The sequence below is a fragment of the Ictidomys tridecemlineatus genome, chromosome 6 (assembly GCF_052094955.1).
Source record: "Ictidomys tridecemlineatus isolate mIctTri1 chromosome 6, mIctTri1.hap1, whole genome shotgun sequence".
Classification (NCBI taxonomy): domain Eukaryota; kingdom Metazoa; phylum Chordata; class Mammalia; order Rodentia; family Sciuridae; genus Ictidomys; species Ictidomys tridecemlineatus.
Window position 1 is genome coordinate 119,550,070 of NC_135482.1, and position 25,762 is coordinate 119,575,831.

At 42.8% G+C, this 25,762-nt stretch overlaps 1 protein-coding gene across 5 annotated transcripts in view; it reads left to right on the forward strand.

The window, feature by feature from the left end:
* Window positions 1-231: 231 nt before the first annotated feature.
* Window positions 232-25,762, forward strand: part of Spata13 (spermatogenesis associated 13) — a 331,833-nt gene continuing 306,302 nt past the window's right edge. The window contains exon 1 of one of the 5 annotated variants that reach the window (XM_078015685.1): window positions 232-377. In XM_078015685.1, the coding sequence (XP_077871811.1) occupies window positions 366-377 (12 nt within the window). In that variant the 5' untranslated portion in view covers window positions 232-365. The remainder of the gene's footprint in view (window positions 378-25,762) is intronic. The other 4 variants (XM_078015680.1, XM_078015686.1, XM_078015684.1 and 1 more) reach the window with 4 other exon arrangements.

Genomic DNA, 25,762 nt, shown 5'->3' on the forward strand with positions numbered 1-25,762 from the left:
GCGCGTCCTTTAAAAAACAGCAAACAATAGTCCAGCCCCGGGTCCTGGAAGGCGAGCTCGCGGCTGAGAAGGATCCCCGCGGAACCGTTTGCCGCCAGTGAAACGTGGCATCTGCCCAGCCCTCCAAAGCCAATCTGAACTCCGGCCAACCAGGCGACAGTCAGACGGATTAAACGGTTCGGGACCGAGCGGCCAGAAGGTCCCTGCCTTTGTCGTGCAAATGAGGAGGGACTGGGGGGCTCTCGGGGTGGCGCGCACCCCGGGGGAAGTTTCTGAGCCTCGGGTGTTCGGTAACTTTTTCCCCATTTTGAACTCGGCGCGGGATTGTTAGATCCTTCCTAGGACCCCGCTGCTGACGTGGAGGAATGCTGAGAAAGGTAAGTGGGATTTTTTTGCGTGTGGTCGCCCTTCCCGCACTTTTGGAAGAGGGACAAACCAAACAGCATGTGGCCCAAATTCTGTGTTGTAGAACACATTTTTTCTGAAACGAGGATGGAAGGAAGTGAAGCTCAGAGGATTCGGACCGGCTACCAGGGCAGAGCAGTCGGTGTAGTGGAGGTTTGAAAAGTTGCCGCGGCCCCAGCAGGTGCAAGGGGGCGAGAGTGCGGAGCAGCGCCAGGCAGGCTGAACACAAAGCCGGCGCTTCGGCGCGGTTGCGTTGCCATGGCAGCGGGGGCGGGGCCGGGCCGCGGCGTGCCCGGGTTGCCGGGCGACGGTGGGGGCGCGGGCGCCGGCGCAGGCGCTGGGGACCCCGACGTCTCGGTGGCCTTCTCTATCCAGGTTGAGCCAGCCGGTCTGAGGTTTCCTTAGCCGCTTCTCCCCCTCCTTGTAGACTCTGTTGGCAGCCACTTGTCCAGTGGCGAGGCAGTCAGGCTTCTAGGCTAACACCTTCTTAAAAATACTCTGCTTTTGAAAATATTTGAACTGTGGTCCCACGAAGGCATGAAAAACATGGCAATCCTTTCTAAAGTAAAAAAGAAAGTCATTCTGTTTACTTTTCTAGCAAACATTCCTTAATTATTAATTATTTTAAAATAATAAAGAACCTAGGTTGTATCCATGAAAATGAATTGACCTTTAGTGTCTTTCAAATATCTTAACAAAATCTTTGCAAGAGAAAAGCACATCCAGCAGCATTAAAAAAAAAAATCAGTTTTACCGTTGCATCTTACAATGTTTTAGATGCTACTTTCACAAAACATAGAAGAGAATCAATTTCATTTCATTTCACTGTGAGCTTCCCTACATGTAAAAGTGCCAGATAATGTTGACTTATTCGTTCAAAGATTGTTTTAGCCATACACTATAAAAAAGGTAAGAATTTGAATTATCTTTTCCAGAGCAATGATTGACAGCTACAATACTACTTTTTTTAACTTTTTCTTTTTATCTTCCTATAATTAAAGGTATCTTTTGTTATTTTAATTAGTTTTTCCAGAGTTTAATAGTGTTTGCCAAAGATACTGATAGGTTTTTTGTTTGTTGGTTTGTTTTTGGTACCAGGGATTGAACCCAGGGGTGCTTAAGCATTGAGCTACATCCCCAGCCTTTTTTATTTTTTATTTTGAGACAGGGTCTGACTAAGTTGCTTAGCCTCAGCTAAATTGCTGAGGCTGGCTTTGAATTTGGAATCCTCCTGCCTCAGCCTCTGGGATTATAGGCATGCTCATAAGGTCCAGCTGTTATCAGTTCTTACACTCTTAACACTGACATGTTAGGTTCCATAGCAGTTTGTTTGTTTGATTTACTGGAGGTGGTACCTAGGGCTTTCAGTATGCTAGGCAAGCACTCTACTACTGAGGACCTCCGCAGCCCTATTTATCTTAATTTGAGATAGGGTCTCCCTAAATTGCCCAGGCTGGCCTTAAAATTGGGATCCCCCTGCCTCAGCCCCCAGGCAGCTAGAATTACCGGTTGATTTCTTTTCTCTGCTTCTATTTTTGTCTACGTCTTACATATGTGTTCATAAATTCATTTCTTAAACATAATAGATGGTGCCAGACTCAAGAGAAGAGGGGTAAGTGGTGAGAGAGACATAGAAAGTTTAATTAGAAACAGTTTAGAGTGAAGGAAAGGCCAGGAAGCAGTTATAATCCACTATGATGCATTCTTGTATGGAGATGTCATCAGCATGGCCCCTGGTAGAAAACCCAAGCTATGGGTTTTAAATAGGGTATACAATGTTTTTCAGTGCATTATCTTACTTGAACTCCACAACAACCATACAAGAATTCATATTACCATTCGTTTTTAATGTATGAGAAAACAGAAGATAGTGAATGACTCAAAGATAGTGAATGACTTGGTCAGAGTGTCCCAGAAAGAGGGGCACATTTGATGGTTAGTTTTATACCACTGCAAACAAGTTGCAATGGTTTTTGAGCTTTGGGAGACTGGGTCTGTTTCTCACCAGACCTGGAGGCGCTGCTGGGTGCAAGGTGCCTTCCCTCCCTCTCACTTTCCCAAGACTCCTCTTCTGTATGGGAAGAGGATGAGGGAAACTCTTTTCAAAGACAAGTAAAGAAAGAAATAGGGCAGAAGAAAGGAAGAGATGGAGAAGGGCTCCATAAAACAAAAGAAAGCAGAAGGAAAGAGTGAAGGAAAGTGGTCAAAAAAGGAACAATGCTTGGGCCGGGGTTGTGGCTCAAGCGGTAGCTTGCTTGCCTGGCATGCGCGGGGCGCTAGGTTCGATCCTCAGCACCACATAAAAATAAATAAAGATGTTGTGTCCACTGAAAGCTAAAAAAATAAATATTAAAAAATTCTCTCTCTCTTTAAAAAAAATAAAAATTAAAAAAAAGAAGAATGTTCAAAAATGGGAGTGAGGGGAGAGTGAAAGGCAGCAGAAACATTTTGGCCTATTCGTCAGTTCCAGCAGCTGTGGCAAAGTACCACAGACCAGGGGGCTTAAATAATAGGCATTGATTGTCTCACGGTTCTGGAAACTGGAAGTCCAAGATGAAAATGTTGGCAAGGTTGTTTCTTCAGAGATCCCCCTCACTGGCTTACAGACGGTGCCTTGTCCCTGTCCTCACATGTTGTCCTTCTATTTTGTCTGTATGCTAATCTTCTCTTTATGAGGACATGAGTCATATTGGATTAGAGCCCACCCCAATGACCTCATTTCATCTTCATTACCTCTTCAAAGGTCTTGTGTTCAAATACAGTCACATTCTGAGATACCTGGGGTTAGTGTATGAATTTAAGAATAAGGAAGGTGATACCCGCCTGTCACTCTGAAGACAAAACCTACTGACTCATTTTTCTTTTCATCTTTAAATTTTTTTTTTGCTTTAGTTGCAGATGGACATGATAACTTTATTTTATTTATTCATTTTTATGTGGTGCTGAGGATTGAACCCAGTGCCTCATACATACTAGGCATGCACTCTATCTACCACAGTGCCACAACCACAGCCCTCATTATTATTCTCACTAATTCTATAGTTGAGCAAATTGTGGTCATTTTTTTTACATTAGTAAATTCTACTGGATATCTCCTTTTATCCAGAAATGAATTCTTGTAATTTGCTTGCTTCATACTTCATTTCCACTCTCACCTCTGCAGGTTAGTTTCAAACCTTGGGAAGTTTTTGACAAGGGCAGATAGAGCTGAATGATGACCCCTGTTTCCAGCTAGGTATGATGGGTCTTTCTGCCACTTTTGAGCTGTGGAGTGATGTGAGTCTATTTACTGCCTGTGCAGCATGATAAGCCTGATAAGAATGAAACAGCCATAATGTAATCATACAGACAGCAAAGCACAGAATTTATGAGCATCTTAGGCATGAAGATAAGCTAGGGCAATTCTACTTAGATGGCAGTTTCCGTGCATATTTCTAATGAGATATGTTGGCATAGTGTTTCAGACTGCTTTTGAAAGGTAGCCAGAAAAATTTGAAGGTTTTCTCTGAGGCAATGAATAATGAATACTGTTATAATTGGAATGTGTTGCAAAGACTCAAGTCATTAAAATATGTGGTCATACAATAACAGGATCTAGAGAGAGGCCTGCGAGTCTTGTGGCCAGTGCCTGGCCTTAGGTGAACAACACAGAAGCTGCTTTGTCAAAGTAGGAATCAAGACTAGACTTTGAGTTGGACAAAGAAGTTTCCAGAGTCTTCCACCATATGTTTCCCTGTTCACTAGACACCAGAGTCTCAAAATATTTGTGTTTGTCTCCTTAACTTCCTTCATTTCTTCAAACTCTGCCTTCAGAAAAGATGGTACGTAGTTTTCTATTCTTGTTCTTTTGACATCTTGTCATTTGCAAAAAGAGTTTTAGTAAGTCAATCCTTGGTTCTTTTTCAAAAGTTGAATTGAAGCTCTGTGCATTGTTTTAGGAATCTACAGCCCCTCAATTCAAGTGTCCTTCTTCGCCTCTTGAATTCTGGAGTTGTGATTTCTGTCCTCATTGCCCTTCCCCAAGGCCTTCCCGCTTGATGACCATCCTATCTACCTCTAAGTGTGAGGCCCCAGACCATTCTGGAATATCCCTGTTGAAGAATGCTGTTCCTATGTACTAGGTGGGACTTTTTCAAGGAATACCAAGAGCTTTCGAAATGTGCTCTTTGGATACAATCCAGGAGCTTTCCTTGATGTGTGATTTCAGAAACTTGTGTGGAAAAGCTATTGTGATACCAGCCAAAAAAGAATGCCTGTTTCTCAGAGCAGGGCATACTTAATTAGTACAGGGACCAGGGCCAGTATGAAGAGGTTGAAAAGTCAGTTTGGAAAGTTGGTGTGAGTCCCTGAAGAGCAGAACCATATATTTCTCCTTCTTCTTTGAATCAAACATTTGCTTAACTAGTCAGCTGTGCAGATCCCTGGGCACGGCTTCAGGAGGTGGGTCAATCCATTTAGTCACTGCTTCTGTAGATACTAGTAATTAAATGTTCACCTGAAACGAAAGAACAGAAGAGCCACACTCAAATGTACAGCGAGTGAGGAAAAAGGGCTAGTCCTGGCTGTTGATGACTTCCTTGGATTTTGGCACAGCGACATAACCCCTCATTGCTGATGCCACTGAAGAAGGTAATGGCATCAAAGTGGCTTGGAAGTTCCCAAGCACTCCACAAGCATGTGTCAATCACTTAAAATGCACTCGTGAGACAAGAGGTCATGGACTTTTCCTACAGTAGTTTATAACCTGGTTCATGTAAAAGGACATGAGAGCAAGAAAGTAAAATGATAGGACGTGTCACATGCATGCTCCTAGACAGGCCCAAGCCACCTGGGAGCAATGGCTTATGATAGCTCTGCAAGAGATCCCCATCTTCCTTGTCTCTGGGGCTTCTTTGCAGATACCTACCTCTGCAATTTCTCCTCACCAAACCCCCAAACTATTTTTTTCTGCATATATATATATATTTATTTATTTTTGTAGTACTGGGCGTTGAATCCAGGCCCTACTCATATGCTGAGCCACACCCTAATGCCATTTCCTGCTTATAAACTCAGAGTCACACTCTCATCCAATGGAGGTGGGTAGAAAAACCCTAACTCTGAGTGTGTTTAAACCAGGGTGAACCTAGTTGTAGGAGTCTAAGTCTGTCTTCCTGGGGAAATTTACAAGGGTCTGAAGGAAATGAAAGAAGGGGTTGAACTGAAGGAGCAGAGAACAGAGCCATCTTTACTCTTTCTTTATTATTGGTAATACAGTAGTAAATCATTGAATAGCCCCACACATACCCACACATACTCAACTGCTCATTTGGGGAGGGAGGGGAGGATAATAGAAAATACAATAGAATGACTTTCCTATGTTATACATGAATACACAACCAGCATCATGTACAACCACAAGAATGGCATATTATACTCCATGTATGCATAATATGTCAAAATACATCCTACTGTCATGTATAACTAAAAAGAACAAATTAAAAAAAAGAGCATTCAGTTTAAGGGCAGAAGACATAGGCAGCTTAAGCATAAAGACTATGTTGACCTGGGCACGGTGATGCATGCCTGTAATCCCAGCAGTTTGGGAGACTGAGGCAGGAGGATCACAAGCTCAAAGCCAGTCTCAGTGACTTAGTGAGGCCCTAAGCAACTAAGGGAGACCCTGTTTCACAATAAAAAAGAAAAAGTGTTGCAGATGTGGCTCAATAGTTAAGCACCCCTGGGTTTAATCCCTGGTACCTAAAAAAAAATAAATTAAAAAAATAGGGGCTGGGATTGTGGCTCAGCGGTAGAGCGCTCGCCTAGCACAGGTGGGACCTGGCATCGATCCTCAGCACCACATAAAAATAAAGGCATGGTGTTGTGTCCATCTACACCTAAAAAATTAAATATTTAAATAAATAAATAGACTATGTTGAGGGCAAGAGCAGGGCAGAAAGGGGAAAGATACTGGTATAGACCCTACATGGTGATGGAAGAAAGGGCAACAGTCAGTGGCCCACATCCTGAGACTAATGGAAGAACACACACAGCCAGCCCTGGAGTACAGACGTGCCCACTGGGCTTAGCCTGAGCTCCCCACTCTTCACTCTTGAAGCTCAGTTCCCTGCTGTGGGATGATCAGCAGTGATTCGGAGCTGTAAGGGTCACAGATAGGAGCGTAGGGATCTGTCATTCCATCATTCCTGGCTTTTCAAGTTGGAATGATAAATTCTGTTCTTGGATGTTAGGTCTGCAGGGTATTTTTTTTTTTATTTTAGTATGTTAGAGTTTCATGTTTCTATTAGGTATGTGGGGCTGACAGGGACCTATTCATCCTATATCCTAAATCTGAGGAAAAGACATGCAAAATTCCCAAAAAGTGAAATATGTTTTTGTCGCACAAAACCTTTGAACCATGTAAATTAAGACAATTGAGAATTTTATCTGGATGCTGAGGCATGGAGCAGCAGAGAGGGCCAGAGGAGCATCCGGAGAGCTGAGCCCGAGTCTGGCCTCTCACAGGGATTTCCAAATGTTTAGCAAGCCAAATCCCGAGAAGTGGTGGTTTCTGTAATCTGCAAGGAAAGATCTGATTTGTTTCTGAGGTCTCTCAGTTTTCTGGAATTCGGCTCTTTCTAAAAACCAGCCTAAAATGGAAGTTGTCTTCCCTCAGCATCCCAAACACTTTTCAAATGTCAGTCTCTTTGTCTTTTATGTATGCCCTTATCCAGGGAGTGGACACTCATTTATAATGAAAGTTGATCTCTCAGTTTGTAGAATGAATATTTAGGAGATCTTATTTATCAGGTTTCTTTTGAGTGACTGTGTCTCTATTTAGATAATAGGTATGGTGTTTTTAGAAAACATTGTCACATCTAACTCCTAGACTCTATCACCTGGTAAAAAGAGCCACACTGCTACACACACTTTAGTGGGAGGAAAGCAGCTGAAGTAATGTGAAAATCAACAGTTCCTTTCATTTGGGAATGTGTTCTTTGGAGAAAAGTTTAAGCACTTGAAAATTAAATACTATATTCCTTATTGTTAGCTCTGGGACTCTGCCCAAACAAATCATTCTTCCAACAGTGTTTATGTTCAGTCAACATGGGCCAACAGCCATTGAATTAGGCAATTCTTTTCCCCTCTCAAAGACATGATTTGGCCATTAAGGATTTGGCAATGCAATTATACAATGACCATCAGGAGGTTAAAGCCCTAGATCTCAGAAGTTTGGTATCTCATTCACCATTTATTTATTTGGTACCAGAGATTGAATCCAGGGGTGCTAAACCACTGAGGCACATCTCCAGCAATTTTTATTTTTTATTTTGAGACAGGGTCTCACTAAGTTGCTTAGGGCTTCCCTAAGTTGCTGAGGCTGGCTTTGAACTTGCGATCCTCCTGCCTCAGCCTTCTGAGCCACTGGGATTCCAGGCATGTGCCACCATGCCTGGCTCATTCACCATTTTTAAGTGTGTAGTTCAGTGCACATATCTGTGCAACCATTCATGCTGCAGTATGTCACAATTTCATTTCCTTTCTTAAGGTCAAATAATATTCCATTGTATGTATATACCACATGTGTTTTACCATGTTCATTTTCAGTTGGGCTATTGGGTTTTATCTTCCCTCTTCTTGATGAACATTTGGGCTGCTTCTACCTTTTTCATTCCTTTTAATGGCAGCATAGAATTAAACCATTTCCCTGACAGTGAGCTTTCCATTTTTTTTCATGCTTCAGTGAGTAATTGGAATTTAATAGTACTTTGCATGTATACGTGCTTTTTCACTGCTGTCACCAAAAGACCTGACAAGAACAACTTTAGAGGAGGAAAAGTTTATTTGAGGGCCCACAGTTTCAGAGGTAATCAACAGCCAGCTCCATTCCTCTGGGCTGGAAGTGAGACAGAACATCATGGCAGAAGATCATGGTAGAGAAAGCAGCTCACATGGTGATCAGGAAGCAGAGAGAGAGAAATTCCACTTGCCAGATACAAATATATATCCCAAAGCCACGCTCCCAGCTCCCATCTCCTCCAGCCACACCCTGGCCCCCTTCAGTTACCACTCAGTTAATCCCGTCAGGGGATCAAATCACTGGGTTAAGGCTTCCATAACCCAATAATTTCACCTCTAAGCTTTCTTGCCTTGTCTCACACATGAACTTTTGGGGGACACCTAATATCTAAACCACAACAACAAGGATCTGAGTTGGCTAGATTTCTTGAGATGGATTTGCTGAAAAACAGTGTTTGGGGCCTATTGAATCTGGCAATGCTGCTGCTGTGTCCTCTATAGAGATTGCACGGAAGTGCCCCTCCAGTCAAGAGAATCCTTTTCCTACCCCTGGCCAGCACAGGGGGTTAACAACTTAACCTGGGTGTTTCAGGAGGACTATTGTATTTTTTTTTTTAACTGCTCCAGTCTCTGTGCTCCTTTTCTTTGTTCATTTTCACTTGGGCTATTGGGTTTTATCTTCCCCCTTCTTTATATTGGCTGCTGTTGAAAATTTCGCTTTTGTTTGGCATCCTTAAACAGCCTGTGGGAGTCTTTTTTGGAGCTCCAAAGTGAAACAGGAGCTTTGTCTGAGAATAGTAAACCTGCTTTTCAACACCACTGATCCAACTCTGGCTCTGTGACAGGACATTTTTTTTTTAAGGGGACTGTCTGGTGCTGGAGGAGGCTTGATGGAAGTGGTGATAGTTAGAAGTAGGAAAATCTTTGAGAATGTCATACAAATTTCTGTTCTCACAGTGTGTTTTAATGTCATTTAAGGTTCGGTCAAGTTTTCTCTTAGAAGTTCAATGAGTAAACCTCAGATGATAAGTAACTTGGTATTAACCGAATAAACAATGGGAAGAATAACATGCTGCTAAATTTCATTTTGCTGAGCCCGTACAGCTAACTACGTACCAGAAACCTCAAACTCAACATGCCCCACTCTGAACTAGTCCTTCCACCCACCAAGGAACTCCTCAGTTACTGAATTGGCTGGATCTTCCAAGGTACATCCCCATTTTCCTCCACGTCACTGCCATGGTCTAAATGTCGGTGTCCCTCCAAGATTTGTACCTTGAGACCTAACCCCCAGGATGGTGGCATTATGAGGTGGGGTCTCTGGAAAGTGATCAGATAAGAGAGCAGAGCCCTCAATGATATTAATGCCCTTATAAAAGAGGCCCCGAGAGCTGCCTTGTGTCCACCATGTGGGGACAGTGAGAGGGCACCATCTGTGAGCCAGGAAGCGGGTGCTCACCAGGAAGTGGGCTGCCACCTTGATCGTGGACTTCTGGCCCTTCCTCTGTGTCCACCCCCTGCCCTCCTTCCACCACCCTGTCTGAGTTCTCCTGGATGACTGCAGCAACTCCTACAGCTCCTTGGCCTCCAGACTTGTCCCCACTCAATTCCTCTCTGATCCATCGCCAAGAGTAGTTTATAAAATGAAAATTGGATCACTGCATCTCCGGTTAAAACACTTGGATGGCCCCCCATTGCCCTTAGGATTAAACTCCGACTTTTTATCATGGCTGCCAGGGCCAGCAGGTCCTGGCCTGCCTGCCTACCCCTAGTTTCCTCACTCACCACCCTTTCCTTCCTACACTCTGCTCTTCCCACAGTGATCTTTCTTTTTTAAAATATGTTTTTAGTTGTATATGGACACAATACCTTTTTTTCTTTTTTAGTTTTTTTTTTTTTAATGTGGTGCTGGGGATTGAACCCAGTGCCTCACACGTGTAGGCAAGCGCTCTACCACTGAGCCACAACCCCAGCCCCCCCCCACAGTGATTTTTTCCTTACCCTTAGGGTGTGTACTCTTGTTTCAGGAACTTTCACTCTGATGCTCTTCTTTCCTTTGTGCCTGTTCTTTCCTTCCCACCCTGTCTCTTTCTCCAGCAAGTTGAGTCTGACATTCCCCAGCTGGGAGTTAGTGGCTTCCCCTAGGATGCTGCATGTCCCTTACCGTTTTAACCCCCCAGTATTTCAACTCCCTGTTATACAAGCAAGACTCCCCCCAAGGCTCAGGGAGCAGAACCACGTCCAACCTTGTTTCCCATGATCACCCCACTGCCCAATACATTTATTGCTCATAAATAGCTGTTGATGAATAACTGTTGAAAGATGGATAGAGAATGAGACATTGCTACATGTGAGTGGGTTATGAGAATGTTACATTTTGAGAGTCCTAGAATGAGACCCCATGTCTTTCCTGCAAATTCTGGGACCTGTATTAAAAAAAGATGAAACTAAGATGACTGCAGTTTCATTAGCCTTATGTCCCACTAACCTTGTGTAAAAGACACTGAAGATAAGGCTTGCTTAAGGTGAAGACCAGGAAGGCGGAAAACAATGGCTACCCGCTAATCATCTTGGCAAAATCCCAGAGAGGAAAGGAGCTTATTGAGGACAGTCAGGATATAACAAGCTTGGGGCAGAGATCCTGGCCAGGATTGATGAGGAAGGGATGGAAACAAGGATGATCATCAAAAGATGCTAACAGTTATCGAGTGTTTACTGTATACCAGCTACTCTGCTAAAGGTTATCACTCAAATGACCTTCAAGGATGTTCCATTTAAAAACCTCTTCTGTCCTTTCTATTTAATACATTCACCTCTCTGTCCTTCTCTTTAAGATGTAAATGCGGTTTGTGACTGATTCAGGGCAAGAAATTTTGAGTTTGTAAAATGCAGTCTTTGATTTGGGAACTGGGGTCTTATGAAAATGCAGTTCAGCAAAAATAACACAGGCTATATGTCTTAGTCCATTTTCTGTTGCTATTAAAAATACCTGAGACTGACTTATTTATAACAAGTAGAAGTTTATCTAGCTCATGTATATATAGTGCCATTGCAGAGCATGGCACTGTATCCTCTGGGGAAGGGCCTCCTGCTACATCACAACATGGTGGAGGGCATCACAGGTGAGACCAAGGAAGTGTGGCCAAGAGAGTTTGCTTTTATGACAAAGGCACTCCTACATGACCCACTAATCCATTAATCCATGAATGGGTTAATCTATCCATGAAGGCAGAGGCCTTGGGACTCATACTTCATACAGACCCTCGTCTCCAAACCCCCACAATAGCAGTCCGGTTTCACATGGGTTTAGGAGGGTACAAACCGTTTTCCAACCATAGTACCATATTGGTAAGCAAGTAAACCTTGAACTTAAGACATTCTCAGATGATTTATCCTTTGGAAATTTATAGTAAATGTGGTCCTAAGATGTTTCTCCTTCATTGGACTTCACACTGCAAAATCAGAGAGACACAGCCTCCTACCAAAGTAATACCTCTTTGAGGTATTACTTCATCCTTCCCCTCCATCTGTTGATGAAACTAGTTTTCCTAGCAAGGCCGATAAGGAAAAAGAGGAAGGCCTAGGATTATCAGTATCATGTGTGTTGCTTGTATGACCAAAGGCAACATTGAGAAAAAATATTCAAGAGAGAAGTCAACTTTTCAGTCCATAGCACCAAGAGAATGGAATATTCACCCTATGGTGATCTTGTTACCGCTTTTGACTGGTGAGGAGTCCTTGCTTCCCCAATGTTGAAGTATAACACCAGAGAAGCACACCAAGGCCAGGTCAGAGTGGAAAATAGAAGTTTATTAAAGGACAGCAGTAAAGATTTCTCCTGGAGGAAGAAGGGGACCCAAGAGGTGGAATCCGTGGAAGTGCGGTTGTTTCTCCATTTTATAGTTCTTTCAGTGATGGAAGGTAGGTGGGAAGGCCCGAGGGGTGGGACACAGGTGGGCCAAAGAAGTAATCTGGTCAGGAAGGACTTCTGAGTCAGCATCTTCAAGTTTGCTGGGGGCTGTTCATTAACACTTCTTTGGGATGGGCTCTGGCCTTGGGCTTTTCCTGGACTTCATGAACATTCCAAGAGTTGTTCAACTTTTCCCGGAATTCATTCTCAACATGGTCTCCATTTTGGATCTTACTTGATATTAGACCCGATTTACCTAACCACACTGACTACCTAACTTTAAATCTGGCTTCATTCTTTGTTTGTAGAAAATTGATTAGGGAGACGTTGGGGTGAGGTGGTTGATGGGGTAAGGGGTTATTTTTGTTTTCTTTTTAAGAAAGAAGAGAAATAGGGAATGAGACTCATTATTCAGCCTTCAGTAGAGTGAAATATATACAGAAAGCTCCCCAAACAGGAAGAAAAACAAGGAGGATAACTGTGAAGCCGAAAGGGCCTGTGAGATCAGGAACCACGGAACAAGAGTGAGGCCCCAAAAGAAGGTTTACTGGGGCGCGCTCCCAGGCGAGGTTCGCCATCCTGGAAGGGTGAGGGCCAGGAAGTCAAGGACAGGAAAGGCAAGAACAATGCTAACAAGGGAAAGCGGAGGTAGGAGGGCCTAGGCCATCTAAATTGCAGCCACTGACCACAGGTTGGCCAAGTTTAGGGGGATCATGTCCATTGAGAACTGGTTGGGCAATTACTTCAGCCCACCCAGTAGTGGTGGGGTCTGTTGCCATATCAGCTTCTGATTGGCCATTTTGGGTCTCCTCAGCCAGGTGGAAAGTCTCTGCCCATGGCCACCATGAAAGAGGAGGCTGAAGGGAAACCTGCCGACCTAACTGTTGAGAGCCATAGCAGAAAGGGCCCCAGCAAATTCCAGCTGCCAGCAAACTTTCAGACTACCAGCTGATGATTGGCTCACAGCGGCCCCAGCAACATCTAGCTGATTGGCTCCTCTGCGGTGATGCTCATTGGGCTGTTTCCCAGCCCTTTCAGACCACGGAGCTGCTCATTGGGGGACTTCTTTGGCTCCGCCCACGCGACCCAGCCAATCGGCCTCAAGAGCAGGAGGATTGTGGGAGGTGGTGAGGGTTGTGTTGGTGTGAGAGGCGTGTGGGAAGCTGGTGGTGGCAGTTGGGCTCTGAGGGTTTTATCCTGAGGAGCTGTTTTGTTTGGCCTGTGTGGTTCTAAAAATAAAGTTAGTTTCTTTTGACAATTGGCTCCTGAATTGTGCCCAGTGTCCATGCCCATCCCCAGCCCTCTTTATTTTTTATTTTGAGACAGACTCTCGATAACTTGCTGAGGCTGACCTTGAACTTTCCATCCTCTTGCCTCTGCCTCCAGAGCTGCTGGGATTACCGGAGTGCACCACTGCAATCGGCTTTCTGGTTTCTTTAATCTTTTGTTGTTATTGTTTTAAATAAGTATCAAGGAGTTAAAATGAAATGTCCTTCTCCATTGTGAAGTGACCCCCATGGTTTGGAGTCAGGGCCAATTCTTGCCAACCGGGGGTACCCTTGTCATTCTAACAATTTGGGGTTAAAGGAAATTCATTCCTGGGATTTTAAATTTCCAAAATTTTTGGAAAAAAATGTTAAATGGAAGCTCTACTGTGAAAGCATCAGGGGCCTAGACTGGTCCGCAAAAGCACCTTTGACTAGACCTAAGGCAAGAGGAGAGCTCTGAAAGGCCCTGAGGGGAGCTCATGTTGGTGGGAAAAGTACCTTGAGGTAATCCCGGAGGTGGTCAAAAGCCTTTGTATAGAGGTGGAATTAGGTGCATCCTGCTGTGGCTCTAGAGAGCAGAGTGAGGGTAGAAGCTGAGGGTGATGGAAACTTCCTTAATAAAGGCAGAACTCTATTAGCATAAACAGAGAAGTGGCCGAGGAACTAAAAGGGTAGGCTTGGCCAGCAGTTGAAGGTGACTCACAGCTCTGACCTTCTGTCATGACCTGAATTGGGGATGGGTCCCATTCTTCTATGATTGGGACATTTTCTATTTTTTTAGTGAGTAGTACTAGTGAGAAAAGAGTAAATACAGAGCAGGGCTCTTTTTTGTTTGTTGGTTGGTTTTTTACTGGCTTTGCAAAATTGGAGTCTCTGAGTATAAAGGAATAAATAACACGAATGACTGAAAACAGAAGAGTAAAATTTTAATAGTGCACAATAGATTATTTACCCTCACTGCTTTTTGGAGGTATCAAGAAAATAGGCTTGTAACCAAATCCTATGTTTTGGTCAAAAGGTAGATAAAAAGCTAAAATTCTATCAGAATATTGTTACAAAGTATCCACTTTAATCATTATCGCAAGTAGGTTAGTTTAGTTCCAGGTTCTTGACTAGGGGTGATTTTGCCTCCCCAGGGACATTTAGCAATTGCTGGATTTGACTTTGATGGTCATGATTGTATGTGTGCAGGTGCTGTGGCATCTAGCAGCCAGGGGTGATGCTAAACACCCCACAAGGCAGGGGTCAGGACAGTTCCCAAATAAAGAATTATGTTGTCGAAAATGTCAGTCATAACAGGGTTGAGAAACCTGGTAAGCTTCAGATAGGGAAGCTACATGGTCATCCTTCTTTTGTTTTTGGCAAACTGATAAACATCATTTTAAAATTAGTTATCAGGCCAAGCTGATCTTCTGATTTATGTCCCTTAAAAAAAAAACAAAGACAAAAAAAAAAAACCAGCACAACAACAAAGAAAAGTTTTTGTTCTTTGAACACATGTAAATCACACATTATTTTAGTTTAGTTTTGCAGTGCAGCTCAGTCAGATCCAAGCAAGATTCAGCTTTCTTGTAATGAATTCCAGTTAACTGGATTTGACATTAACACTACCACCACCAGGCATTGGGTTTTAAACTTATTATTATTTCTAACCTATATTTAGACCATTGATTATACTGATTACTCGAAATGAATCATGCCCAGATAGGAAGCCAATGAGAGTGGTCAACTTTGGCAGGTGGCCCCGAAAGGCCAGTTTTCAGCTCAGAACAGATGCAATGTTGAGGCCAACTGAGGTTTTTCCTCTTTGATATAAAAATATGGTGTCCCATATTTCCATCTTTTTCTGATTAGCATTTTTGTATTCAAAATCAACCCTATTTGTGATCTAGACGGTTTAGATTCATCTTACCAAAAATGACTGAACAAAAATTACAAAGGGGATAAAAGGCAGAGAAATGTAGAAGATAGTGTTAATTAGTATAGTAATTTACAACTGAGATGAAAGGATATGTCTTTGGAAAGTGTTGAGGTGGGCTGGGGATATAGCTCAGTTGGTAGAGAACTTGCTTTGCATGCAAAAGGCCCTGGGTTCAATCCCCAGCACCACCATAAAAGGAAAAAAAAAAAAAAAAAAAAGGAAAGAAAGAAAGAAAGAAATTCAAGTAAATCACCTTTCCTAAAAACAAAGAACTAAATTGTAAGGAGAATTGGGGAAAGATGAGGTGGGCTTGAAGTGGATGGGAAGAGGTGGCCCCACATTCTGAGTGCTGGTTGGAGCCCTTATGGCATGTGCTTTGTCCATATCTGAACTTCCTTTTTAAAGGACTTGAAGTGTGTGGAGAGCTACAATGATAACCCAACTGGAGGATATGGTACCTGTGAGGCATAAGGAATCAGATGGTTCATTCTGGAAAAAACCCTATTCATAGTCTTCAAGGAAATGAAGTGTTGACAGATGTGCTATGTATTAGTTTCCTCTTGGTGCTATAACAAATTACCACAGGATCAATGGCCTACAACAGCACAAAATTTTTATCCAATGGCTCTATGTGTCAGAAGTCCAAAACAGGTTTCTCTGGCCTAAATTCAAGGAACCATTGCCTGCCTTCTAGAAGTTCTGGGGACGCTCCATTTCCTTGCTTTTTTTGCCTTCTAGGGATAGCCTCCATTGGCTCACAGCCCTGCCTCCATCTTCAATGCCTGCAGTCACCTCACTCTGACCTCTGCTTCCTCCATCACAGCTCCTTCTGTGACTGCTGCCTCCCTCTTGACCTGATAAGGACCTTGCCATCACCTGAGGCCCACCTAGATCCTCTCCTAAGTAGGTGGTGTCACTCCTGTTTCGTTGGTAGAAGAGCACAGCTCAGAGCCTAGTTGTTTCCTGTGTCCCATTCCTCTTAAGAATAACACACGTTTCTGGGTTTTCAGTCATTCTTGTTAGGATCAGCAATGATCTTGGGGCCAGCGGGGGGTGAGGAGGAGGGGGGAAGCAAACCTGGGCTCTTAAAACTGTCGTCTCCACCCCAGCATTAACCAATCATCAGGGTAAATTGGAAATTTTTGTGAGCAGAAATGGTGTTCAGTTTTGTTTTCTCTTTGCTTTTCTTTGTCCATTTGAGGTACCATGAGCATACATCATGGCCCATATTTAAAGTGTATGATTTGATAGATTTTGACATACGTGTACACCAGTGAAATGATCATCAAATCAAAATAATGATCACCACTAAAAGTGGAACACTCAGGCCCTTTCACCACCCATTCCGTCCCCTGGGCAAATACTGATCTGTTTCCTGTCACTGTGGACTAGTTGACATTTTCTTGAATGGCATTGTGCTGCAAAAGAGCATAAGAGAATTATACTGCATTCAGCATGAACTCTTTTGTGTGTGTGTGTGTGTGTGTGTGTGTGTGTGTGTGTGTGTGTGTGGCTTCCTTTGCTTAACATAATTACTTTGAGATTCCTCTATGTTATTCTGTGTATCATTCCTTCCTGTCTTTGTATTGCTTGTTGGTATTTTGTTGTTTATTCAGTCCCCTGTAAATGGGCATCTGTGTTGCTTCTAGTTTGGGGCTATTGTGAGTAAATAGCTTCAGCATTCCTGTATAGTCTTTGTGTGGATACACACTCTCTCTCTTCCTGGGGTAATTACCTATTTACAGAATGTCTGGGTCATGTGGTGGGTGTGTTCAACTTGTTAAGAGTCTGCCAAACTATTTTTCAATGGCATGTACAATTTCAGTTTCCCATCAGCAGTGAATGAGTGTCGCGGTGACTATATTTTCAACCACATGAGGTATCATCAATGTTTGAAATTCTAGCCATTCTAAAGTGGTATGTTGGAATAGTTTTTATATGGTTTAAATATGAGGTGCCTCCCAGTAGCTCATGTGTGAGACGATGCAAGCATTTTCAGAGGTGAAGTGATTAGATCATGAGCAGTATGACCTAATCAGTGGATTAATCCACTCATGTGGATTAACTGAGCAGTAACCATAAGCAGGTAGTATTTGGCTGGAGAAAATAGGTCACTGGGGGTGTGTGAGCCTTTGGGGCTTATATTATGTCCATGGTGAGCAGAGTTCTCTCTCTGCTTCCTGATGATCATGTCCTAAGCTGTTTTTCTCCTCCACACCCTTCTACTATGATATTCTGCCTCACTTTGAACCCAGAGCTGAAACTGTGAGCCAAAATAAGCTTTCCCTCCTCTACATTGTTCTTGTCAAAACAGCTGACTAAAATAAGATTAATCTGCATTTCCTTCATGACTAATGATGTTGATCATTTTTTGTGTTCCTATTTTAGGATATGTCTATCTTCATTCATAAAATGTCTATCCAAATCTTTTTTCCACTTTTTTTTATCAGGTTGTTTTCATATTATTGCAATTGAGGATTTTTTCAAAGCATATTCTGGAGAAAAATCCTTTATCAGATATGTGATTTATAAATGTTTTCTCTCAGCCTGTGGCTTATCTTTTCATTTTCTTAACCATGTCTTTCAAAGAACAGAAGTTTTACATTTTGATTAACTCTAATGCATCAATTATTTTCTTTTATAGATTGTGATTTTTTGCGGTTGTATTTATGAAATCTCTATCTAACCCAAGATCGTGAGTTTTTCCTAGGTGTTCATCCGGAAGTTTTATATATGTAGGCTTAACTTTGGAATATATGATTCAATTTGAGTTAGTTTTTATATTTGGTGTGAGATATGGATTATGGCTCCTTTTTTTTTTGCATATGAACATCCATCTGTTCCAATACCATTTGTTGAAAAAAACTACACTTTTCACTCAATTTCCACTTTTGTTGAAAATCAGTTGCCTATGTATTTATGAGTTTATTTCTATACTGAACTCTGTTCAGTGATCACTTTTCCATCTTTTCACAGATGCCTGACTGTCTTGGTAACGGTAGCTTTGTGTGTCTCAAAATCAGGTACTCCATTTTTATTTTAAGGTTGTTTGGCTATTTTAGCTACTTTGCATTTTCTTGCATTTTGGGAACAGATTCTAATTTTCTGAGAGAGAGAGAGAGAGAGAGAGAGAGAGAGAGAGAGAGAGAGAGAGAGAGAGAGAGGAGGGAGGGAGGGAGGGGAAGAGGGAGAATAGGATTTTGATTGTGTAAAATTTGGGGAGATTTGACATACAGTATTGATAATATTGAATCTTATCATTTATCAAACACAGTACAGTGCATCTCTCATTTTATTTTGTCTCAGCAGCACTGGGTAGGTTTCAGTGTACAGACTTGTCCTTCCAGGACTCCCAACTCTGATTCAAGTCAGGGAGATTTCTGGGCTCAGACTGAATTTTTCCCCTTGGACTGCAGCCAGGAAACTCCTTCCCAGCAATTACTGGGGCAAGAAAAGGGCTCACCTTATTTGTTCCTGTCTCTAGGATCACTGTCAAGTGTTGTCTGCTGTCTAATGTTTGAAAACTATTGCTTCATGTTTAAGATTATTTTTTTGGTGTGAGAGAGTAAATCTGGTTCCTATTTCTCCTTTTATTTTATTTTTCAGAATCAGGAAGCCCCACTCTGCTTTTAATAGTAGACTTTTCTCTACTTAGATGTTTATACAAAGCAAATTCAAAGCAGCTCCTCCATTGTTAATATTCCTAGCCCAAATCCCTGATTTGCAACCATGGTAAGTGGTCAATTTGCCTAGCTTGAAAGATAATGCAGTGTAGTAGAATATATTCAACAGTGAGTCAGTCTATGAGCATAAAGAAAGATGCTTACCCTAATTTGTAAACATCAGAATGCAAACTAAAATCACAAAAAGATGGCTTTTTACACCCATTAGGGCAGATCATTTAAGTTGGATAACACTAACGTGAAGGAGATGTAGAACAATTGAGCCATCATTCGCTGCTGGTGAAAGTTGAAACTTGGTCTGACCACAATGGAGAGCTGGAGAGCTTGGTATTATCAATCAATCCAGATTATTTAGAAAAGAGGATCTGGGCTTAGTGGGAGATGTTTGGATTATGGGGACAAAGCCCTCATGAATGGATTAAAGTCATTATATTGGGGGTGAGTTGGTTACCACGAAGAAGTCCACCCCTGGTGCTCACTTACCCTTCTGCTTTTCTGTTATCAGATAACCCGGTCCAAAGGTGCTTGGCAGATGTTATTGCCACGCCTTTGTGTTTCTCAGACCACAGAACTGTGAACCAAATGAACTTGTCTTGTTTATAAATTATTAGTCTGTGTTATTCTGTTATAGCCACAGAAACTGGATTAAGATGATGTTCTTGTTGAGGCTGATGACCGTGACTGTCTTGTCTATCCTGATGGGATGTTTAAAAGGAGAATCCAGCAAAGATAAATTAGGGAGCGGGATACATCCAGGTGGATAGGTGGGAAGACAAAGGAGCAAGGAATTTGGGATGTGGCCAGCATGTTGTGGTAATGATGCCTATGGATAAAGGGAAATGAAGAAAGGAGGGGACTGTTGGGCTGGAGATGGGTGTATTGGCATTTGGATGGTCATGGAGCAGTGGTGGAAACTGAATGAGCAGACGCGGGGGAGAAGCTGCCAATGCTTACTCTAGGGAATGGAAGCCTAGAGTGTGACCTGGGAAGAAGAATGGTGGGATAAAGGAGATCATGAGAGACGAGGAGATGAGGACACTGAGTGACCAGAATCAGTATTCATGTCATCAATGAACCCACCCAAGGTAATGGTGGGACCACAGGTGGACAGGTGTCCTGTGAACAAGGTGTCGAGAGGGAGTGACTATGGCGGGTGGGGAGGGTGATTTCAGCAAAGTGCAGTGCAGGTGCATGTTGGAGGCCTGAGCCTCAAACAAACAGTTAACAGCTTTTTTTCTTCTGCCACACAAGGTCATTGTCTACAACATGCCATTTATTTATCTGTCCATCCACTTAAGAGTTCACCCTCACATGTGCCTGTGATTAAAGAGGTTAAAAAATATATGGTGGTGAAATACTAAATGGCAAGTGCATGCCAAATTCAGTACTAGGCTTGCAAACTCGGGTGTAGATGAAGAATCCTCTTCTCAGGGCATTCAGAGTTGTGAACATGACTTCAGTGTTACCAAATGCATTCCAAAAGGAGCTAAATGTCACAGTAGAGCGATACTCTGTAGAGAGCAGAGAGAGGAACATACTTTTGAGGAGGGAGCAGGGAATTTGTAAGAAAGCATTCTGGACTTAGGAAAACACAAGATGGGCCTAAGTGGCTTGAGGAGTGGCCAGATGGGCATATTGGCATTTTGGGATCCCTCAGTCCCTCCCTGTTGGGCTGGTAAGACTACAAGAATAAGAAGCAGCAAAAATGCTTTACCAATTTGCTAGTTGCCCAGAGTCTCCCTGAAGGAAGTTTGCCCAGAGCCTTGTCTGGCTCCTCCAGGGAGGGAAGAGTATATAGCATACCTGGACCCGACCCTCTCAGGGGTGCGCTTGCCGTGCTCTCTGAAGGTAACAAGTCTCCAACTTGATGCTGCCCTAGAATGCCAATCAGCATTGTATACAGTATTGCTATCAAATGAGTCATCCCTGTTTAGAATGGGGCCCTGTACTAGTCATTTTTGTATTGCTATTATGAAATATCTGACAAGCTACTGAGAAAGAAAGGGAAGATCATGTAGTTCATATTTTGGCGGCTCAAGTCTACACAGTCACGTGCAGGCTCACGGGCCAGGGCCATCCGTGGGCTGCTTCACCTCATGGTACAAATAGCAATGGCAGAGCAGAGAGCAGAGAGGAGAACAGGAGCCGGACTTGCTCCTTTTATGGCCCTTTCCAGAGACCTTTGTGGGTCCCAGGAGAACTATCTTCCAAGAGCATGCCCCCACCTACCCTAGGACCTCCCACCAGGCTCTAAAGGTTCCACGGCTTCCCAGTAGAGCCACCATGGGAATAGAGTCTTCAATCACAATGGACTCCTGGGGGATACTCAAACCTTATTCAAGCCACAGAAGGCCCTTGGGAACCTTTGGCTCTGGTGTACCCAGAAGTGGTACAACAAAATATTTTTCTTTTTCTGAATGTGGGAGTGAATGAAGAAAATTGCTGCCATTTCTTCTTCTGTCGATTCTCCCAGTGAACTTAGGCCAAGGGTATGGTGTAGGTTTAGTTCCGTGAGGCCTTTAAAACTGAGACGTCTGCACAGCTACTTGAAATCCCATTTGTCTGGTTTTGAGGTTCTGTTTTTAGCATTTCCCCTACACTGGTATATGAACACAGGTGTGTGTGTGTGTGTGTGTGTGTGTGTGTGTGTGTGTGTGTGTGTGCCCGCACATGTGCATGTGTGTGTGCATTTATGTATCCTGTGTATTCAAAGATGTACCCATATAAATAGAAAGGAGACTACCTATATCAAATAACTCAAGTGAAGTGTTGAATTAAACCATCTTGATATTCTAGTAGCCGAAACTCCCAAGTGAACATAGCTTCTCTGACACCAGAAACAACTTCATTACTGAGCCTTAAGATGACCAAGTTTACAAGAGACAATGGTAAATCAGACTTTTAAAAAGATTGATAGTTCAAATACACAAGAAAAGACAGTACTGTGTATATCTTCATTAGGAATCTGAATTAAGTAGGCTTCTGTGCTATATGTCAAGTGATGTAAAATTTTTCTTGGGAAGCATGAAGGGGCTTTGATGATAACAACTAGCATTAGAGAAAATCTAGGACTAAAAAAATCACAGAATGAACAGTAGAATCTTCCTTGTATTTTACGTGCTTTGTTGGTAGTTAACTAATAGAGCTTTAATTGCATATAATGCATTCCAAGCAAATATTGAGGCAGAATATTAATTATGAGTAATATGACTACAAAGTCAGCCCATTTTTTGCTAATGCAAAATATTTGCAAAATATTTATTTTTACATTATACATCAGCCATGGTTCATTAGAGAACATCCCTCATATGAGAATCTGAAATCTGAAATGCTCCAAAATCCAAAACTTTGTCAGTTTCCTAAATGGATAACAAAATACCAACCACCTACAAACCACCAAGTTAGACTAAGTACCTTCCCCACTATCAGACATGCAGCAGAAATTGTAAAGCTCAGCTCTTGATGTTGGCTTTTCTTTTATTATTAGTATTACAATCTGTTGTATGTAAAAATAAATCAAATGGCTTAATATACATTTGAAAATGCATCTACCTTTCCTTTTATATCACTACCTTTTTATTACATATAAGTTATCTCTGCTAACTTGCTTTGAATTTTAAAAGCTCAAAGAGTTTCTCAAAGTGAATAATTCTTTGAGAATCCTTAATTTGAAAGAATTTTGCTTTCTCTGACTTGCTAGGAGTTAACGAATGCTGGAATTACATTGGCAACCAGTACATAATGCTCACGTTTCAAAATGATTTTAATTCTTACAATGTTTACTAATGATGGATGGATGGATGGATGGATGGATGGATGGATGGATAGATGGATGGATGGATTGGTGAAACCAAGTTCCTAAAAGATATGCATATGTGTAGAGGCAAGAATCAGGAATCTTTGATGGATTGGGGAATTGCCTAGTGACTAAGATCATGGAAGTAGCTCATGAATAGTGCTCAGTTGGTGCCTGGCAGGGTAGCTCTAAGCCAGAGCTCATATTTAAGTACAGGGATAGAGTGTATGCAGATAGAAAATGAAAGTAATAACTTCAATGATACTTTGGAGAATCTAGATTGTGACAAAAGGTACAGTCATACAGCTTTCCCGTCCGGTGAAGCAATGAATTTATGTGCTTTCACCACTCTTGGTGTGGGGACAGGGTTGTGGGAGAGGAACAGGAAAGATTTTAGTCCTTGCAGTAGCCCTTAAGATAATCAGTGTGATGAAGAACAGCTGATAAATGTTTTACAAAGGGGTCTGAGATCACACAAAACACAGAGGGCCATTTCCTAGGGAACACACATTCTTTTAGATCTGCCAGCAAGTCTTGAAAGTCGCATCTAGGGCCCAGAAATCAGCAGTCTAAGCATTTTTGCCAATGGAGGAGTGGATTCCTTTTCCTGCACACAGCAGCATAACTGACATTTTTTCCCTCCTTAATAAAGACTTCCAACCCCTTGACCTTTAGAGCTGACCTTCTAAGACAGTACACTGGTTCTTGCATAATTATCACCTGTTTGGCTACACAATTACCCCATTTGGACTCAAACTTCTAGATAGAAGACATTACCCTGAGAAGCACAGGATCTGAGTGGTTGAGCTAGAAGCGGCTATAGGTGCCTGCAACATTCCTTCCGTTTTCAGTGTGAACTGCAGAGAAAAGACAGTATTTTGTGAGTAAACATCCATAATTATATTATTGGGTGAGAGATTAATAATTGATATATTAAAGTCTGAGAGGATGTAGAAGGTAAGTTATCAGTATTCATTAGGAGTTATTACCTTGTATTAAAAAGTTGTCTAAGTCAGGTATGGTGGGATGCACCAATAGTCCCAGCTCCGTGGGAGATCTGAAGCAGGAGATGGCTTGAGCCCAGCAATTTGAGACCACCCTGGGCAGCACTAGTGAGAGACCATCGTTAAAAAGAAGGAGAAGAGAAAGAGAAGCAGAAGCAGAAGGAGAAGGAGAAGGAGTTGTTGAAGTTTTTTTTATTCCTGGTGTATATAAATGTTTTTACTTTTGAACCTTTATGGGAACAAGGAATTGATTAGAAACTAGATAAATATATAGGGCCATTATAGTATCTTGAGCACTTTGGAACATTTGACTTCCTTAGATTTCAAGTGTGACAGGAAAAAAAAAATCTATAAACAATATTAATGAGCAACGGTTTCAGGCAATCCCCTGACAAACATGTACCCAGCATGCTCCTCTCTTGTGTACTGTGACATAGGGAGGGACACAAAGAAGGCCAAGATGGAGCTCAGCAAACTGAAAGGGGCTTAGGGAAGGGAGCCCAGAGTGAAGCCAGGTGGGGTGGCCCTTGTACTAATGAGCACTAATTGGGAGGAACTAAGCTGTTCACTGTATATCTACTAGCGCATTGAATCATCACAGTAATCTATGGAATATGTACAGTTACAATCCCATTTTACAGTAATGGAGTCCCAGTGTGGCTGACACTTCCGTCACGTGGCTTGCAAGTGGGAAATCCAGGAGAGCAACCCAGACACAGGACCCTAACTCCTCACGCTTGTGTTCCTCCTGGCCAGCTCAGACGAGGGTAGCTATTCTAGGATTTTATTCTAAGAGCCGTGTAAATGGTGCTGTGAAGGACAGGATGCTCTTGCTTTGTGATCATCACAAGGACACCTCATGAAGAGATGTTGTCAAGGCCCAGCATTTGCCTGAGCTTCTTCACTGCATCGTTCCTGGCTGCCTTCCCCACTTACAGATCACAGTTGGCTGGCCGGCCTGCCTGCTTTCTCTCTCCCTTTCTCCCTTTCTTTCTCCCTCCCTCCCTCTTTCTCTCTTTCTTTCTTTCCTTCTTACCAGGGAGTTAACCCAGAGGGGCTTTACCACTGAGCTACATCCCCAGCCCTTTTATATATTTTATTTGGAATCAGGGTCTCCCTGAATTACTTAGGGCCTTGCCCAATTGCTGAGAATGGCTTTGGACTTGCTTCAGCCTCCCGAGCTGCTGGGGTTACTGGCATGCACCACTACACCCAGCGCAAAGTTAGCCTTTCTTTGGAGATGGAGTTTGGAGGCTGGTTCTTGTGCAAAGTCTTCCCCTTCCCCGCCTGCTAGGGGATCTTCCTGCCTGGCCCTCAGCTGCCCCTCTTGTGTTGTAGTTCTTCCTGTTAATGCCTTACCCTATCCAAGGGTCAAGCCTTTAAAGAACTGAGGCCTGGTCACCTAGCGGTCCGGAGCACTGAAGGTGCTGTGTAGAGGCTATTAAACACACTTTTGTTGAGTGACTCTGTCCAGGGCCTGTCTGGAAGAAGGGAAGGAGGCCCTGGGCTGCCTGCTCCCTGCCTGGCCAGTCTCTGTCTTTCTGGGTGATGCTTGTCTGTATAGTGGGGGGACAGGCTTTGTGTGTGGAGATGGTGTCTGTAGCCAGTAGCTGGGGCACTGGGGGTGACCAACTTCTGGGCTCAAAATCCTGCTGGAGTCGTGCCAAGCTGTGTGATCTTTAGGGGGAGGGAGTTTTTTAATTTTCGATTTAGGAAGAAGGAGCTGGGGATCCAGCTCAGGGGTAGGGCACTTGCCTAGCATGCTCAAGGCTTTGGGTTCAATTCCCAGCATGCCAACCCCCTCTTCCTTTAAAAAAAAAAAGATGGGATAGTACTACTTACTTCTTGTATTTGTTATAAGGACTAAATTAAATACTATATGTGCTTGATATATGGTAAGACTTACTAAACAATTTTTAGAATCATTATTCATGTGCACCTGACACTCTCAGAAAGGGCAAAATCACTTCTACTTCGAGCTTTGAAGGATAAGCGG